General features: G+C 41.2%; 1 protein-coding gene across 1 annotated transcript in view; it reads right to left on the reverse strand.

Annotated features, from left to right (window-relative positions):
* Window positions 1–18,248, reverse strand: part of lrig3 (leucine-rich repeats and immunoglobulin-like domains 3) — an 81,613-nt gene that overhangs the window by 61,012 nt on the left and 2,353 nt on the right. The window contains exons 2-3 of the mRNA XM_038780476.1: window positions 4,348–4,419; window positions 4,171–4,245 (exon numbers count right to left, since the gene is read on the reverse strand). Of these exons, the coding sequence (XP_038636404.1) occupies window positions 4,171–4,245; window positions 4,348–4,419 (147 nt within the window). The remainder of the gene's footprint in view (window positions 1–4,170; window positions 4,246–4,347; window positions 4,420–18,248) is intronic.

Raw genomic sequence — 18,248 nt, forward strand, 5'->3', positions numbered from 1 at the left:
TTTATTCACTCCAAAGGGTAGTGAACCTGTGGAATTCCCTACCATAGAAGAGTGGAGGTGAATTCACAATGTTTTGAAGAAAGAGACAGATAATGTTTAAAGATTTTACTGGCATTAAGGGGTATGGGGAGAAAGTGTGAATATCGCACCGAGATTAGGGCTCAGCCATGAGCATATTGAATGACTGAGCAGTGCTGGAAGGGCCTCCTAGTTTCTATTTTTACCTTTTGTAGCAAAATACAAATACTGTAAACATTAATATGGAATGCAATTATAAAAACTGGAATGTAGCAGAGAGTTGGGGTGACACTTCTTTAATGACTAACATTCATAATACTAAAGATCTATTTCAGTACCGTGAGCAGTACACATTTATGGTTCTGGCTACCTTGAAAGATTTAAAATTCAACTAGAGCAGCTCAGTTTGCACTGCCATGGCAGTCCTTACGTTTCAATGTTGTTGCTTCTTGGATTCTGAGAAATAGGACGTACAAAATTGACCTTGCAGGTGCCTGATGGATAAATGGGCAGACAGGAGGGTTCTAAAGCAACAAGCTCAGATGTTTCCATGTAACTAGGATTACTACAGAAAACTTGAGCTCCAATGGGTATGCCTTTCTTTTTTTCCCCTAAATCGGATTCTGATCATTGAAAATATTATTTGACTGGAAAAAAATAACAATTACTCCAAGATACCATGTGGTTTAGCTCACTTGGCTAAATCGTTGGCTTTTAAAGCAGACCAAGCAGGCCAGCAGCACGGTTCGATTCCCGTACCAGCCTCCCCGGATAGGCGCCGGAACGTGGCGACTAGGGGCTTTTCACAGTAACTTCATTGAAGCCTACTCGTGACAATAAGTGATTTTCATTTTCATTTCATACAAGACCATAAGACATAGGAGCAGAATCAGGCCACTCGGCCCATCGTGTCTGCTCTGCCATTCAATCATGGCTGATATTTTCTCATCCCCATTCTCCTGCCTTCTCCCCATAACCCCTGATCCCTTTATTGATCAAAATCCTATCTATCTCGGTTTTAAAGACACTCAGTGATTAGCCTCCACAACCTTCTGCGGCAAAGAGTTCCACAGATACACCAACCTATGACTGAAGAAATTCCTCCTCGGCTCTGTTGGTTCCTGCATTCCTGCTGTTATCCATAAAGACAATGTGAAAACTCCCAGTGAAGAACTCCAGTACTAAAATCAAGCAGTTCTAGGTAAGGTTACTTGCAACAAAGCTATTCAATGCAATGGTCAAGCAGTGCAGCACAGAGTCACAGACCATCAGCTATTGGGCACCGCAGGTATGAATGTTGTATTTAAAAGCCACTATATCAACATATTTTCATTTGTGAATCCAGCACAAACAATCAGAGTACTCATAATTCCCTTACTCCGCTGGCAGTCATACACCCAAGGTAAGTTCATGAACGTCTACCTCCTAAAATGGGATTTCAAACCACAGGCAGTTAAGGCTACCAAAGTTTTCCAACAATACAAATCCAACTCATAATGCTTGCATTAGCATAGCCCCTCACACAACTTATTACTTTAAAGTGCAGTGCCTGTTAGTAGGCACATAAACAAAAGAAATAGGAATAGAATACAAGGCCCATCAAGTCTGTTCTGACATTCAATATGATCATGGTTGATCCTAGGTTTTAATATCACTTTCCTACCTGCTGTCCATATCCCTTGATTTCCTGAGAGACTAATAAAATACCTATCCCAACCTTAACGTATTGGACGATGGAGCATCCACAATTCACCAGCCCTTTGCTGGTTTCTAAAAAACTCCTGATCCTCAGTGATAGACAACTCCAAAGGTTCACAATTGAGTGAACTAATTTCTCTTCATCTTGGTCCTAAATGATCGACCCCTTATCCTGAGACTGTGCCAGCGCGTTTTAGATTCCCTCCTTCTGAATCTTGCATTTCTCAATGAGATTGACTCTTATTCTTTTAAACTCCAGAGATTATACTCAAGTCCATCATCATAGAACAATGTCCCTTCATCCCAGGGACCAACTTAGGGAACCTTTGCTACACAAACTCCACAATGCAAGTATATTCTTTCTTAAATGTGGAGACTAAAATTGCACACATTACTCCAGATGTGGTCGCAACAAAGCCCTGTACAACTTTAGGAGCACTCCTTTATTCCTGTACTTAAATCCCTGTTCAGTAAGGCTAACATACCACTTGCCTTCCCAGTTGCTTACTGTACCTGCATGCTAACATCCTAAATTTCTTGTACAAACACACCGGAGTTTCTTACCATTTCCAATTCTTACAACCAAAATGAAAACACAGTTTCCTACCTTAGACTCTGTCTGCTATGTTGTTGTCCACTCACTTAACCTGTCTATATCTCTTTAAAGCCTTTGTGGCCTCCCACTGTTTAGCCTTGCATCATCAGCAGACATTACTCACTTTTCATCCAAGTCATTAATCTAAATCGTAAATAGCAGAGGTCCCTGCACTGATCCTTGCAGTAGGTGCTTCACTATTCACTGCCTACCATCTTGAAAATGCTCCATTTATGCTTATTCTCTGCTTCCTGTCCGTTAACTAATCTTCCATCCATGGTAATATGTTACCCCCAGCTCCATGTGCCCTTATTTTGCCTATTAATAACTTGTGTAACACTTTATCAAACGTCTTTTGGAAATCCAGATATAATATAATCTACTGATTCCCTGTTACTTATTCTGACGACGGCGGCACTGGGGACTTTAACACGGGACACAGACTAGCAACCTTAGAGGAGCTGACGGAGTGACTGGAACCCGACATCTGCCGGTCAAAAGCTTTCTCTGCAAGGAGACGACTACACACCCACAAACCCCGAGAAGCACAATGGTAGAGGCTTTACTGGACGTGGACAATCTTGGAAATTAATTGTGAGGACCTGTCCGGATGACTCTTAGACAGCCAACAGCCAATAGAGAGGGGGAGGTGGGGGGACGCATGGGTGCCAGTGGGATCACAGAGAGCAGACAGGAAAGGCGCCCGGGGGGGCTACAGGAAAAAGGAGGGAGAGGTGAGGAGGCTACAGGAAAAAGTAGGGAAGGGCGAGGAGGCTACAGGTAAAAGGAGGGGAGACGAGAAAACAAATCGACACAGAGGCCAGGGGGCTGAGAACAAGGACGATAAGAAAAGGAATTCCTGAAGTGGCTTCAATGAGAATTTCCATTGATTAAAGTCCCCACAAATATTACATCCACTTTGTTACAATCTAATATTTTTTTTTGTTTGATGCTCTGTCCATTGGTTTAACTACTGTTAGGGGGCCCAGATCCACTCTCACCGGTGTTTTGGATACTTGCTACTAATTTCCACACATACTATTCTACTTTATGACCTTGTGAGACCAGGTCCTTTCTTATTAATTATGTTATCCTTCATTATAAGGGCTACCCCATACCTTTTGCAACTCTGTCTTTCTGAAATATTGTGTACCATGGAATCCTTATTTCCCACTCTTGACCATCTTGTAACCATGTTTCTGAAAGTGATTAGATCTAAATGATTTACCTCTATTTGTGCCACTAGTTTATCCACCTTATCGCAGATTCTTCGTGCATTCAAATGAACAACCTTTCATTTTTCTACTTCTATTCCTTGTAACGGCCTTACTCTGTCCACTTGCCTTTGCCCACATCGTTAAACTGTTCTGATGCCTCAACGTTTGAGGTAGTCATTCTGTCCCAGTTACTTTCTACAGACTAGTAACATGATCGATCAGTTGCCTGATTCAAAATGTAGGAGTTAGAATACAAGAGATTTGCATTTCTTTGAATAATGTAGTCTGATCAAAACAGGAGGGTCACACTACTGTCTTAAAACCACCATTTGTAACACTTAATTTAGGAATAGGGCATCCAACAATGCAGCTCAACTCAGGGATACAGTAAGTTGAGATCTTAGGTTATTATTTTAACTGTGATCAAGCTTTTGTTTCCGCAATCTTCTGACCCAAAGGCCACAATGCCAAGTGACACATTCCTGCAATAATAAATCACGGCACAAGTGCAAAGTGGGCAGATTTTTCTTTTGAAGTATCCATGGAAGCTCAGGACGCTATCACAATACATGCCTCCCTGATGGTACCCTAAATTTCAAACAAAACTAGAAGACACCAAAAAAGAAAAAATCTGACACTCACAGTGAAAGAAGGGTAATGTTTGAAGCCACAATTCCAAAGTTCGGCACTGCAGTTAATCCATTGTGCGTTATTTTTCTGGAAGTCAAAAATGGTGGCAGAGTTATATATGAATAGTGAATTAATCATAATCTCAATTTAAATTATATTGATCTCTTAAACGGAAATAGCGCGACTTACACTTCCTGTAGGTTGTGAAGATTGTTAAATAAGTTGCTATCGATAGAAGTAATCCGATTGTGGCTCAAATCCCTGTAAAACATGACACACATTACACATTAATATCTAACTACTTCAATGCATATGCTTAACAACAAAATTACATAATAATTAGATAAAACCACCTGCACAAAGTACAATATTGGGGTCATGAGAATATAAGAGTTAAATTTGCATGCACATCTCATGCTGAATCTTTAAACTAGTTAAATTTGTAAATTAGCTGCAGGTTTTGAACCACAAAAAGTAGCTGCCGGATAGCACATCAGATAAATGTAGGACTCTGAAACACACAAATCAAAAGATCAACGGTTTAATTCTCATTCAAAATTAATTCATCTGCAGCAGGACAACAATGGAGAAACCCTAATTGTACTCTGGAGCCCCTAGACTTGGACAGAGGTAATACAGAGAGGTTTCCTGATCTGTTTTGAATGATTGATATCAGAAACTGTATTTGTGGTGTACTGATCCAGTAAGCCATTGGGAAGTTATAGTTTATAAATAGACAAGTTAAGGGCAGCACGTGGCACAGTGGTTAACACTGGGACTATGGCGCTGAGGACCCGGGTTTGAATCCCAGCACGTTCTCCCCGTGTCTACATGAGTTTCACCCCCACAACCCAAAGATGTACAGGGGAGGTGGATTGGCCACACTAAATTGCCCCTTAATTTGAAAAATAAATAATTGGGTACTCTAAAAATTTAATAAATAGACAAGTTGAAAACAGTGTCAACTGTGACATAATTTAGCATACAATGTCTGCCAAACAGTGACTGTCCCAGCTAACGCAATGAATGATCATGTAGCCAATGGGCGGGATTTAACACCCAACCCGCTGTGTGATTTGCCCACCATAGGCTGGTGATGGACCTTCTGGTCCTGCCTTGCCAATGGGGTTCTCTGCTGTACGCACCCCTCACTGCCATCGCGGGTATAGCCAGAATTCTGCCTATTGCACAAAGTTGTTGGTGCCAAAGTAACTGTGCCCCAGTTATGTATACAGCACTACTTCCAGAAGAAAATAAAGACAACATAACAACTGATTTCCAGCCGTTCACTGGTGGCAGGATTCTCTGGCCCCGCCGGCAGGGTATCCCGTCTGCGGTTTCCCGGGGACCTCTGGAGGCCTCAAAACTCAGAATTTCCATTGACAGCAGTGGGAACAGAGAATCCACCGCCAGCGAATGGCACCAGAAATGGTTGCGGTATTTTCCATGCAACCCGCCATGTTTTGCAGTGGTGAAGACAGTTCACCCTTGGCTGGAGCAAGACCTTCTGGTTCCACTGCTGTCAACTAGGCTTCCTGTTTCCGTCCCTCGCCATCAGGAAACCTGCGGCGGGGGGTGCTGATCGGCAGGACTGCAGGATCCCGCCAGTTTGAAAGTCGGTTAACTCTGTTTTTCTCCAAAGATGCTAGCTGACCTACTTCCAGCATTTTTCGTTTTCATTTCAGATTGGCATCAGCTGCAGTATTTTGCTTTTACAATATAAAAAAGTTATTCTGGATCAAATCAGTTTCATATCAGGATGTGCCCAACCTGGTCGCGAATGAACAGTAGTTTTTCAACTGCAATCCATGCCAGAGAACTTAAACCAAAACCCTTTAAAAAAAAAATTATGTTAAGAATGTTTGTAAAAGGGACCCACCAGACAGTTATAGACACGAGCAGATCAGTTCTGCTGCAGTTGCAACATGTACTAAGCTGGCAAAGAATTTAAACTACAAAATCCTCCAATTACCAAAACTGCTGTGCAAAATCGCCACACTGGAGCCAGACACTTTCACTTGGGAGTACAAACTCCGTCCCATCTGTAGTCTATCAGTGACTGTGAAAAAAGCATTCAATCCATTGGAGTAACGTTGCCCTATCTACTTTCTGAAGAGGATTATAAAAAGTCAAAGAAACTATAGCAGAAATTTAAAACACTACAGCACAAGCTGATAAATGGATTTGAGAGAAGCTTGGAACCATACGCAAGCTTAATTCACAGCAATCTTGTGCACAAAGTTTTCGAAACATATTTTCAATCATCATTCAAGTACTTCAACCAATCTGGCTCCTACTGCAAGTAACTCTGCAGTAACTTTCATCTCCAAAATGTCAGTTGGGGAAAAAATTTGGAGTCAAAAGGCACTTTTTCCATTTGTGGAACAGCGTTCCATTTTGCACTTTTATGCAATGGGTTTAGAAAATGCAGACACTATAGTCTGCACATAGGTGCAAGTCTCTACTAGAAGAACAGCTTGTTTTAGTAAAGGATTATTTTCAGCTAAGGAATTTTCTACATATGGCAACTTGCCCTTGAAAAGTGCTGTGTCCCACTTCACATATAAATTTCTTTATACACAGACAAAAAGAAAATCCCAAGCCAAGCCAATTACCATTTATGGAATTAGATTCTTGACACAGTTGTTTTGACCAAAGAAACTAAGCCTCTAAAACTACTGATTTGTTATCTTCTTTTGGCACAAATGGGCTGAGCTAGTAAGTTTTGAGAAAGTAAGTTTCAAATTAAACTTGAATTTATTTTAGGACTGCAGTTGGTAAAATGAAAAGAGAAAATCAGGTAATTCACACACAAGTGTGATTAAAACAGCCCTGTCCCCTTGGCTCAGTTGGTAAATGTATCATAAAAAGAGGAATTGATCCTATGTTTAATGGCCGATTTAGGTTTGGTTAACTGCCTCCAGTGTACCTGTTGTCAGATCAAAGTGATAACCCTTAGTGCCACTGGCGAAGGGATAAGGGGTGAACAGAAATAAACAGTCAGTGTTCTTGTCTTTTCCCACTGAATCTTGCTGTGAAGTGTGCATACGCACTCTGGATGAAGGCAGCCCATGGCTCCTCTACAATGCCCTCTCTTTCCCATTTCCAACAAAAAATACAAAGAATGGTCACTTGACTACCATAGGTTTGCAGAAATTGCACTGTCACCACCACCTTTAGGAGGAAAGGAAATACAGCCCCTGACAAAAAAAAGTTTCCGATTTGCTGTCGACTGAAACAAAAAAAAAGTCACTGCCCAACACAACACTAATCTGTACTGATCATATGGCAATGTTGATCGCGAGCCTTTGCTGGGTTGTTTTCAGTCAAGAGGATGTTGAATTTGATTGTTCTGTTCTTAGGTTTGAGAAGATTTTCGAAGAACAAAAAACAGCTGCAAGTTCACTCCCAAATGATATTCAGTCCCACAGTTGAAAAATTAGTATGTGAACTCAGAGGATATGATCAAGGTCCAAAAACGTGCTATTTAGGCAGAGATGTCTGCCCGAGAAAAAAAAATTACAAGTCGACAGGAATTTCCTGCCATTTGTTTGATCATACAAAAAGCTAGGAATTAATTGTAGATTTATATAATTAAATTTCTTTCTTTTCTGAAGGTGTTGACTTGTTACGGAGGTACAATTCCACAAGCAAGAAACTTCTAATATCTCATCCATGTGGACAATCGTTATTTGCAAGTATCAGATCTTAGAAAGCACAACCTCACTACCCTGCTCTCTCGCTCCATAACCATGTACCTTCAAAATATTTATCTATTCTTTCTGAAAAATAAGTGCAATGGCCTCTGCCTCAAATAACCCCGATAAACACAAGTATTTTATAGTTTAACAGCATTCTGCATAAAGAGCTTCATCCCAGACTTTCTCCACCCCTCCTGACTGACCATTTTAAACTGATAACCTCTTTTCACTACTCTGCAATTATAGTGACTTGGGAAAGAATATTTCTCATCAATTCTTTTCACAATTTTCAAGACTGCAATTTAAAATCTCTTTCATCTGTCTCTGTTGGTGAAAATTGTCCCAGAATCTCAACTTTCTCCTCAAGATTACAGTTTCCCTTTTCCGGTATTAGTCTGATCTATAATGGGGTTCTGAAATTTACTAAATACCTAGTTATCTTCTCATTTTGTTCAAATTCATCATAACCTATACTCTTTCCCCGATGTATAAAATCCAAACATAAATGATTTAATAGAAATACTAAACTTTATATACAGTATGTAACTAAGCGATCCATAACGTTTGGACTTCCCTGGAACTATGCATTTTCTCATGAATCTCAGAAAGAATAACCATTTGCTTGTGTTATTTAAGAGCATGGGTCATTCCTTTCAGAAGTACATGCAACATCCGGGGTTTAAGAAAAAGTCACCTATAAGGCAGATAAATACAATTCTTGAATTTACCTAGTACCTCATCATATGTAGTACTTTCACAAACCTCATCATGAAATAAATTGTTAGCATTTGCTCTTCATTTATTTTGCAAGTAGATTCTTACTCGTACTACACAGCTCCTAAATTCATCACAATCCAAAACCAAATGTTTGTTACAAATGAATACACAGATGACAGGATATTTAAAAAAACTGATTGGACTCCAAAGGCACCTCTATTGTCTCATGAACAACTGAGCTATACAGAAAATGAACACATTTAATCCCTGCTCTGCATCAAGCTATTTGAGATTGGATCTTTGTGTTGCCGAGAAATAGTGGGTCTATAAAATGGCGAATGAGCAATGGATGAGACAGAGAAAAGTGGGTAGGGGTGCAATTGACAGAAAGAGGGTGGGGAGAGGACCCAAACTCAGCAGGGTCATATAAGTTTATGCAGAATTGAAACAGGGTCCAATTTGGCTGTTGCAACGGCCTTAACCTGGAGTAGGAGTCACAAATTGACAAGTAGCCAAAAACACAAAAGGTCTGTTTAACAATCAGGATCTGAAGATTTTTCAATTCCAACTTGTTAAACTTCCTGAGGTCTGCCCATGGTGGATACAGGAAGAGTGGGGGCATGAGCTGGCATTGAGTTTTATGAGGGGCCATATGGGCAAAGGACTGAGGGCCTAAAATCTTCTCAAATATATGAGTCAAGACATTTCACAACTCATGCATTCTGCCTTGGTAGAAAAAAAATCCAGTTCTGAATCTCAAATTGAGTGAGTTTGGTTAGGGCTCCCATGACTGATGACAATCCAACAGCATCTGCTACATGTATAAATACGTGGCTTAACCATCTACCAATTCATTGTCATCATTTGTGAATATGATTGATTAAGATATTTAAGAATCACCCTTCGTGTGGAAGTATACCAAAAGGAGGAGGGTAAAGGAAAGAAAATTAGTGACAAAACAGAAATAAAATCATATGGTAATTTTTCTTTTGGCAATTTGAAGCCAAAGAGAGGGGAGATAGTCACAGGATGTGGCCATAGATTAGTGGTCTTATCAGTAACTTGTGCATTTAACCCAAGTAAACATTTGAAAACAATTGCCTGTTAATTACAGATAATCAAACAGCAACCAGATATTCTTAAATCTAACTATAAATTTGTAAATAATCTGCATTAAAAGATGCCTGTTCTGGAAGCAACTTCAGATGTTTGCACAAATGTGAGAGCAGCAGACAGCAGATCTCCCCTTTGCAATATTCCACTATGTACACAACAGTGTGTAAGCCTTTGGGTCAAGTATAGCTCTTGCAATAAATGAGTAGAGCCAAACCTGCATATGCTTTCACGGTTTTATATTGACAACAGAACACAGGATGGCATATTATTATTTTCATTCTTGTGAGCAGCATTGTACCAAACTCAATTCCCCAACACCCCCCTCCCCTAAGTTGGCTCCTGCTTAAATTCTAACGTGTTTTTTGAAAATCTTCACAAAAAAGTACATCTGAATAAAAGGGAGTTTGGTGCATTTAAGGACAATTAATAGTTAAGCCCACAGTTCATACTTAGCCACCTCAATTAGCCCTTTTCAATAGAACTAGTCCTCAAACTCGTTTGAAAGGTGTGAAACAAAGAAAGTCAGGAAATAGCTCCAAACCATACAGAACAAAACAGCCGTCACTTGGAAGAAAATTAATACCTCCATATATTCTTCCTGCAGGGAACTAAGACCACATTGTGACCCAGTAAACAATCTGCACCTGGGGTAAATACTGGAGGCCAAAAGACTGCAAGGGGCTAATTTCATAACTCGGGAGAATTGCAGACTACATTTGTGTTGCAGGATAGCATACATAAAGCTATTCCTGTATTGCAAAAAGTTTAATCCCATAGTCGAAACATCTGCATAAGCAAAGTTAAATAGATTTTAATCAATACCATAGTGTGGGTAGATCTGCTAATTCAGCCAAAAAAATGCTGGTAAGGAGAGCAAAGCTTTAACTACTTTAAGACATCAATACTGAGTGACTCATAAATCAATCTGGTATGTTAAAGTCTGGATTGTACAGAAAAACAGCTGTGGAGAACAGCTCATTGCCATGTGTTTCCCTGGCTGCCATGACAATAAAATCAAGGTTTTTTTTTACTGGAGCTTAACAGTTATTGTGCTAATTTCAGGAAAATGACGACTGTTTATACCAATTTTTCTCCCTCCACATGCTACACTTATTTTATTGTTGCGCCAGAAAACAAATTGGCATTCTAAGTAGAATTTACCCTGTTTAGACAGGATTTTGCTGAAGGGTTTAAATAGTGGGTATTAGATTTTTTTGACCATCAGTAGAAACATACAATGTAATTAATACTAATTGCAAAGGAAAGTTAAACAACTGGTAGAATATTCTGACGTCCTGCTCTAAATTAGCAAACATTCATTGGAGAAATTCCAGATAATGAATATTACTACAGTTCTTGTTGTGTCAAGTAGTCAGGTGCCACAAGCCTGAATTTCTTTGAAGATGGAATATCCTCTCTCCCTTCCCAATTTCTAAATGAATAGCATATAAATTATAAAGAATTTAGATTGATTTCAAAGCTATGAACTAATCTTAGAAATTGATCAACAGTTTGAGCTTTGCCCTCACATTTGCAATCTCAATTAGATTATTGCCTTAGTCAGTCCCAGATAACCATTCGTTCTATTTATAACTATGTGCAGTCTCAGAAGAGATTAATTTCTAGCTACAATTATTTATTTTCTCCTGGTGCTTCTACACACTTCCATCACTTGCTCCTTCAGTCTTTCCTGCATTATCTAGTGTGAAGTTGCTCTTATGCTGAGCTATCTGCCCTGCAAACACTGACTCTTGACATGGGTCTGCCACAGCCCACTGGCAATCCCAAAGTAAATTTACCAGACAGACACTAGGAAGGTTCTTATTCTTGCATTTCACTAGTTACGCATCCACTGGGTTTTAATAAACTTGTACAGTACAGGTCTATATACATGATAGCCAAAGTCAATTTATAATAGACAACAGTCAAAATAACTACTTTGCTGCCACCCCTACAGCCATTGATGTCTTTCTTTGCTTAAATAAACCTTTCTAAAAGATCGGCTAACACTTTATGCTAATTTACAAGCAAAGCCAACATTGAAAATAACCAATTAACCCTTTGTTTGGTTAGTTTAGGTTGTAATTATGGTTTTCAATTGGAAGTACTTTTCTAAGCAAAAGTTAATTTTCTCCACATTTTTATTTACACTGCAATTGACAGGTGCTGAAGTATTTAAAGCAATTATGACTGTGACCAATCTTCAAAGAACAAATAAACCAGTCAAACAGCAATCCACTGACGACAAAGAGCTAATTCAATTCACTGAAAGTTACTCAAATACCAACACAAGTTGAACAGCTCAGTCTTAACAGTGTGCTCTGAAAAAAATCTAATTACAACCGAGTGCATGTTTTGGCACCCAAAACTTAATTTCTCTCTACTTTGCCTACAGTTTTCTTCCTTTACCCCTCCTCCTTGAAGGCAGCAATTCACATTTAAGTAGTTCTATGGTTGGCCCCAGCTGTCTGATACCAATACACAAGGCTGACTTATATACTTCTGAGCTATTTAACAGAGGGGTCATCAAACATGAAACTAAACAGAAAATGCTGGAAAAACAGGGATAGCAGCATCTGAGACTCTTCTTCAGAGGCTCTGAACGAGTCATATGGACTCAAAACATTAACTATTTCTCTACATTCTCCCCGTGTCTGTGTGGGTTTCACCCCCACAACCCAAAGAATTGGCTACACTAAATTGGCCCTTAATTGGAAAAAACATAATTGGATACACTAAATTTAATTGAAAAAACTATTTATCTCTCCACAGCTGAGTTTTTCTAGCATTTCCGATTTCCTGTATCAGCAACATTTTGCTTATTAAAGAAAGCTAGATCCTTCCCATATGAGATCAAGCATTTACATGGTCAGCGGGAATACCAAGAAGGAAACGTATTGATTTTACCATTCGCTAAAATAGATACACAATGCCAACTGCAGACCATCAGCTAAAATGATCAGCTCGCCAGGTCAGGGCTTTCGCAATTTGACGGCAATTCAAATTAAATTCTCACCTCTAGACAACAATCTTCCCTCAGGAGTCCAGCATGTTATGACTCTGAGAATTACATTATAACCACATAGCATTGGTGTAAATCATCAGTTGTAGCTTTAAGTAGAGACTTAGAACATAGACAAAACTGAACTAGGTGGACATGAAACGGTGTATTGGAAGTAATTTACGCACAAAACAAAGCATCCACAAGATTCAAAATTGATCCCCAATTGAAGGAGTTTTTATTTTTAAATTCTCACATGTCAGGGAGTTCATTAATTAAATGTTACTCTCCCCACTCCCCCTCCCATTCAACTCACTTTAGCATGTAATCTGTTCCCAGGGAGAAATTGTTATTAGAAGTTGAAATTGGCTTTTTTCCTTTTTGCACTGTGGGGTAACTATTTGCTCAATGCCTCATGCTAAGGATCTGGAATAGGCAGAGAAACTCAATAAATCAGGACCCTACTGATGTACATATTTGTTCCACTAAACTTGCATATATAAAATTATTTTGTTACTAATTATGAAAAATATCTAACTTGCTTCATTCTTAATTGTCCCTGCTGCTCATCGGTCATAGCATGGTCTGACAATGATCAAGATAATTTGAGTGTAGAATACCTTTACCATTGCCTGAAAAAAGATGAGTAATGACAACTACGTCTCTGCAACACACATGTCTAGCTAGACACCACTGCCATTCCCCACGTCCCACCCATTTGACCTTTTCTCAGTCTTAACCTCCTCAATCTAGTTTCTGATCATTCTTATGCCATATCTTCAAATTCTACCATACAGTCTGCATCTCCTTATGAAACACTGTGTACTTAAAAGGAACTAGAGGAATGCAAATTGCTGTTGAAATTAATAAATTCACCATCAATGAGAGACTGCATCAAGCTATCAAAATGTGATCGAAATAAAATCTGATGTTATTTGTACAATGCATTGACAGCATGGTTGATCATATGTTGACACCAATACCTTTTTTACCAACTGAACTTTTATTTTTTTTAAACTGCACTTTTTTTTAAAATTAAAGTATTATTTGGCTCATAGGAGGTCTCAAAACTGAAAATCCTATGCCATGCATCTGAACAGAGAACTTGGAAATCAAACTATGATATTTCCACAACTTCCAAGATATCAAGCAAAATATAGGGTTAAATTCATGCAGGTTGAAAAGGAGATGATTAAGGACAGTGTACGTGGAGAGTTGTGAAATGTGAAACTGGTTGCCAGTGTTTGCAATTGACACCAAACTGGATGCAGTGGCTAATAATGCTAACCATTGGGTGTTAATTTAAAGGGTGGTGGATAGGCCAAGTGACAAACTTTAACAAGTATAAAATCACAAGATTAAGTTTAAGAATAAGGTGGCCTGAAGCATTGGGGGACTTCGGTGAATAGATTAAAACTGTTGGTAAACAAATACATGTTGAGATGTGTTGTTACAAATTAGAATGTTGCTAAACTTTGGAGAGATGATGGTGAAGTCTTTTATGGCCATAGTAGGGGGCAGTTTTACTGCTGAGGTCTAGTTTCAGTATTCGCAATAAAGACAGAAGAGTCCAAAATGAGAAATCCAAGGCTGATTTTAAGATCGAGTTAAGATAGTCTGCCCTGGGACCTCACTCTTTGGAAATACAGAGTTGGTGAAGGAAAAGCTTGAAAGAGGCCTATTTGAATGTGGCCATAAGATTGAAGGATGAGGGGGACAAGAAATAAAGTTAGTTATCAAGAAGGAAACGGTTCAGGTAACTTGTTTTGCTTTATTAAAGAGGTAATATGTTGTGTAACAGATTACAATCTAGGATGACTGAACCATACCCCCTATATTATAGCAAGTTTTAAAGAATTGGATGAATTTGATCTGCCTGATCAGGCGGACACAAGAGCCAATAGAATTACCCAAAGGAAGACAGGGGAGTCCTTCCAGGGTCCAGACAATACTTACTTCATTTGAACTTTAAAGGGCCTACTGTGTACAAACTGGCTGTGTGTTGTCTATTTTATTTCAAAAGTAATTAATTGGCTGTGAAGTGCTTTGGGATATCCTGAAGACATGAAAAGCACTGTCTAAAATCAAGTGCTTTCTCAGTTGTTATTAGGAAAGGGATACAGAACTTCCAAAAGCAGTTCCAGAATCACAGCAATGACACTAAAGGAAGATTGAGAGCTGTTATTTCAACAGACCAATTATATTTTGTCTAAAGTGTGTTTCATTGCTCCAGGTGTACATGGCCATCTACCCGAGGACGGGGAATTATATGAAATGCTTCCTCAGCTCAACCCCAATACATGTAACCCATTGTTTTCCTCAGGAAGCATTTGATTGATAGTGAATACGCTTAATAAGTGTTTACACTCTGATAACATTAACACATGGTTTGGTGTAAACAGAAGAGATGCTCACTGATATTTGAACAACTGGCAGAATTCTCCAAAGGGTGAGCACAGCATGTGCACCAACAGCAATGCTAGTACTTGTTTACACAACTGGAAACTATTCACAGCTGCTCTTCTCATTAACACTTCCCTACTAACCAAGAGGAACGTATGGGTACAATTCGCATTTCTGAAGGGATTGAAATAATGGAATAATTCAAACAAGACGACCCAGCTGCTGCATCATCATCACTGGCTAATACCTAATACAAAAAAGTCTGCTCATTATCTTTCAGAAAGCATTACTGTGAAGCAATTCCAAATTCCTGCACATTGAACATGTTTATCTGTTGATCCATTATCAAAACAAAACCTTAACCACATAAATTAGATATTGAGCTTAATAAAATTTGGGAAAATTTATTTTGAGTGCTTTGAAGGAACTAGTATTTACAGCAACTAAAACACCCAGCGCAATAAGATGCCTTGTCCAATAACAATAATGCCTAGTTCCTCAAGAAAGGAAACTTTGAACCATAGAATCTAATGCAGGAGGCCATTCGGTCTATTGAGTCCCTCTGAAACAGCATCCTACACAATTTTTATCATGGCCAATCCACCAAACCTGCACATCTTTGGATTGTGGGAGAAAACCAGAGCACCCAGAGGAAACCCACACAAACACGGGGATAAAGTGCAAACTCCACGCAGACCGTCACCCAAGGCTGAAATTTAATCTGGGTCCCTGGCGCTGTGAGGCAGCAGTGCTCACCAATGTGCCACCTCCAGTTATAATTCAAGATGGATATCACTAAACTCCAAAAATTGGCTCTCAATAAACAATTATTATGAGATGAAAAGAGAATTCTTTATGTTCACCCAAAGAAATTAATTCACTTTCAATCATAGAATATACTGGAACCTATTGTTTAATATGCAATTTATAGAAATTTTAGGCACTTCAATTTGACAAAGGGCACACTTTCTCCAAATAAAGTAACTTATTTTGAAAATCCATTGCATTTATTAAAATTTAATCCTTGGAAGTTGTTCACCAATTGGCATTCAAGATGTTTGAAAAAAGTGTTGAAAGAGCTACTCAAGTATCGAGAGTAAAGGCCACATGACCTCCAGATGAGCTAATTGGAAGGGAATTAGCTACAACTAATTGCAAGTCTTCCTGCTTTGTTCAACATTTAGACCCTTCTCAGCACATGTTCAAATGTGGTGAAGATTTGCAAAAAATTGAGTGCCTATTCCTTTACTTCCTTCATAGCTTTATGGACAATATTACACGACAAATATTACTCGCCAATTAATTTTTCCCTTTTTTTCTATCAATTTCTCTGTTCTACATTTCTTCCTTCTGAGGATTGGAGCTCCATTCAGACAGCTTGGACAGATGTGCCATCAACACTCTGGTACTTCACCCAAGGGGTACATGGTGAACGAGCCAACTGCAGAAAGCAGAGACCAAATACAACTCTGTCCTCACCCAACATCACACACGCATCCAGCAGATAGTGTCCAGAAATATGAACCCCAGCGGACTTTCCTGCACCAAACCCTGGGCACAAAGTAACTATGCTTCCCTCGGGGCTGAGATCAGAGGTCTCAGATCACACGTTAAAGCCGGGATCATTTTGGTCTCATCTAGTACCGAAAAAAAAACGTAGCCAAAAGTGCAATAGAGGAAACCACCTTGAACAAACTTGTGGCAAAACAATGTGCAAAAGAGCCAAAACATTTACAGCAGAACTAGGACGTTGCTTAATCGCTTGCATTTGATACATTCACAATCTGATACAGGACTACACTCGCGCGAATATAAGCACCAACTGCAAACCAATACGAACTAGAAAGGAGTTAGCAGTTCCAGCCTCTTGGTTCGCAGTTCTGTGTTTTAATGTATTGCGTTATGGATATAGTATTGCGTTTATGGAAACTGGTGGCAACGATTTGGAAGCGGGTGGCAGAGGATGATTGCACCGCTCGCTCCAAGCCCAGACGCGGCACGGCTTCCTAACCGCCCCCACCCCCATCCAGATCTTACATTCACCCACACAGCTTTAGCAAACCTGTTCCGGGCTCCCCACACCACCCACCGATTTGACCGTGGGAGTAGAAAGGGGACCAAACTCAGGACGCTTTGAAGAGGAGGATGGGGTTGGGGGGGGAGAGGAGGATGGGGTTGGGGGGGGGGGAGAGGAGGATGGGGTTGGGGGGGGGGGAGAGGAGGATGGGGTTGGGGGGGGGGGGGGAGAGGAGGATGGGGTTGGGGGGGGGAGAGGAGGATGGGGTTTTGGGGGGAGAGGAGGATGGGGTTTTGGGGGGAGAGGAGGATGGGGTTTGGGGGGGAGAGGAGGATGGGGTTTTGGGGGGGGAGAGGAGGATGGGGTTGGGGGGGGGAGAGGAGGATGGGGTTGGGGGGGGGAGAGGAGGATGGGGTTGGGGGGGGGGAGAGGAGGATGGGGTTGGGGGGGGAGAGGAGGATGGGGTTGGGGGGGGGGAGAGGAGGATGGGGTTGGGGGGGGAGAGGAGGATGGGGTTGGGGGGGGGAGAGGAGGATGGGGTTGGGGGGGGAGAGGAGGATGGGGTTGGGGGGGGGGAGGAGGATGGGGTTGGGGGGGGGAGAGGAGGATGGGGTTGGGGGGGGAGAGGAGGATGGGGTTGGGGGGGGGAGAGGAGGATGGGGTTGGGGGGGGGAGAGGAGGATGGGGTTGGGGGGGGGAGAGGGGGATGGGGTTGGGGGGGGAGAGGAGGATGGGGTTGGGGGGGAGAGGAGGATGGGGTTGGGGGGGGAGAGGAGGATGGGGTTGGGGGGGGAAGAGGAGGATGGGGTTGGGGGGGGGAGAGGAGGATGGGGTTGGGGGGGGAGAGGAGGATGGGGTTGGGGGGGGAGAGGAGGATGGGGTTGGGGGGGGAGAGGAGGATGGGGTTGGGGGGGGAGAGGAGGATGGGGTTGGGGGGGGGAGAGGAGGATGGGGTTGGGGGGGGAGAGGAGGATGGGGTTGGGGGGGAGAGGAGGATGGGGTTGGGGGGGGGGGAGGAGGATGGGGTTGGGGGGGGAGAGGAGGATGGGGTTGGGGGGGGAGAGGAGGATGGGGTTGGGGGGGGAGAGGAGGATGGGGGTGGGGGGGGGAGAGGAGGATGGGGTTGGGGGGGGGA

This window comes from Scyliorhinus canicula, chromosome 20 (genome assembly GCF_902713615.1).
Source record: "Scyliorhinus canicula chromosome 20, sScyCan1.1, whole genome shotgun sequence".
Classification (NCBI taxonomy): domain Eukaryota; kingdom Metazoa; phylum Chordata; class Chondrichthyes; order Carcharhiniformes; family Scyliorhinidae; genus Scyliorhinus; species Scyliorhinus canicula.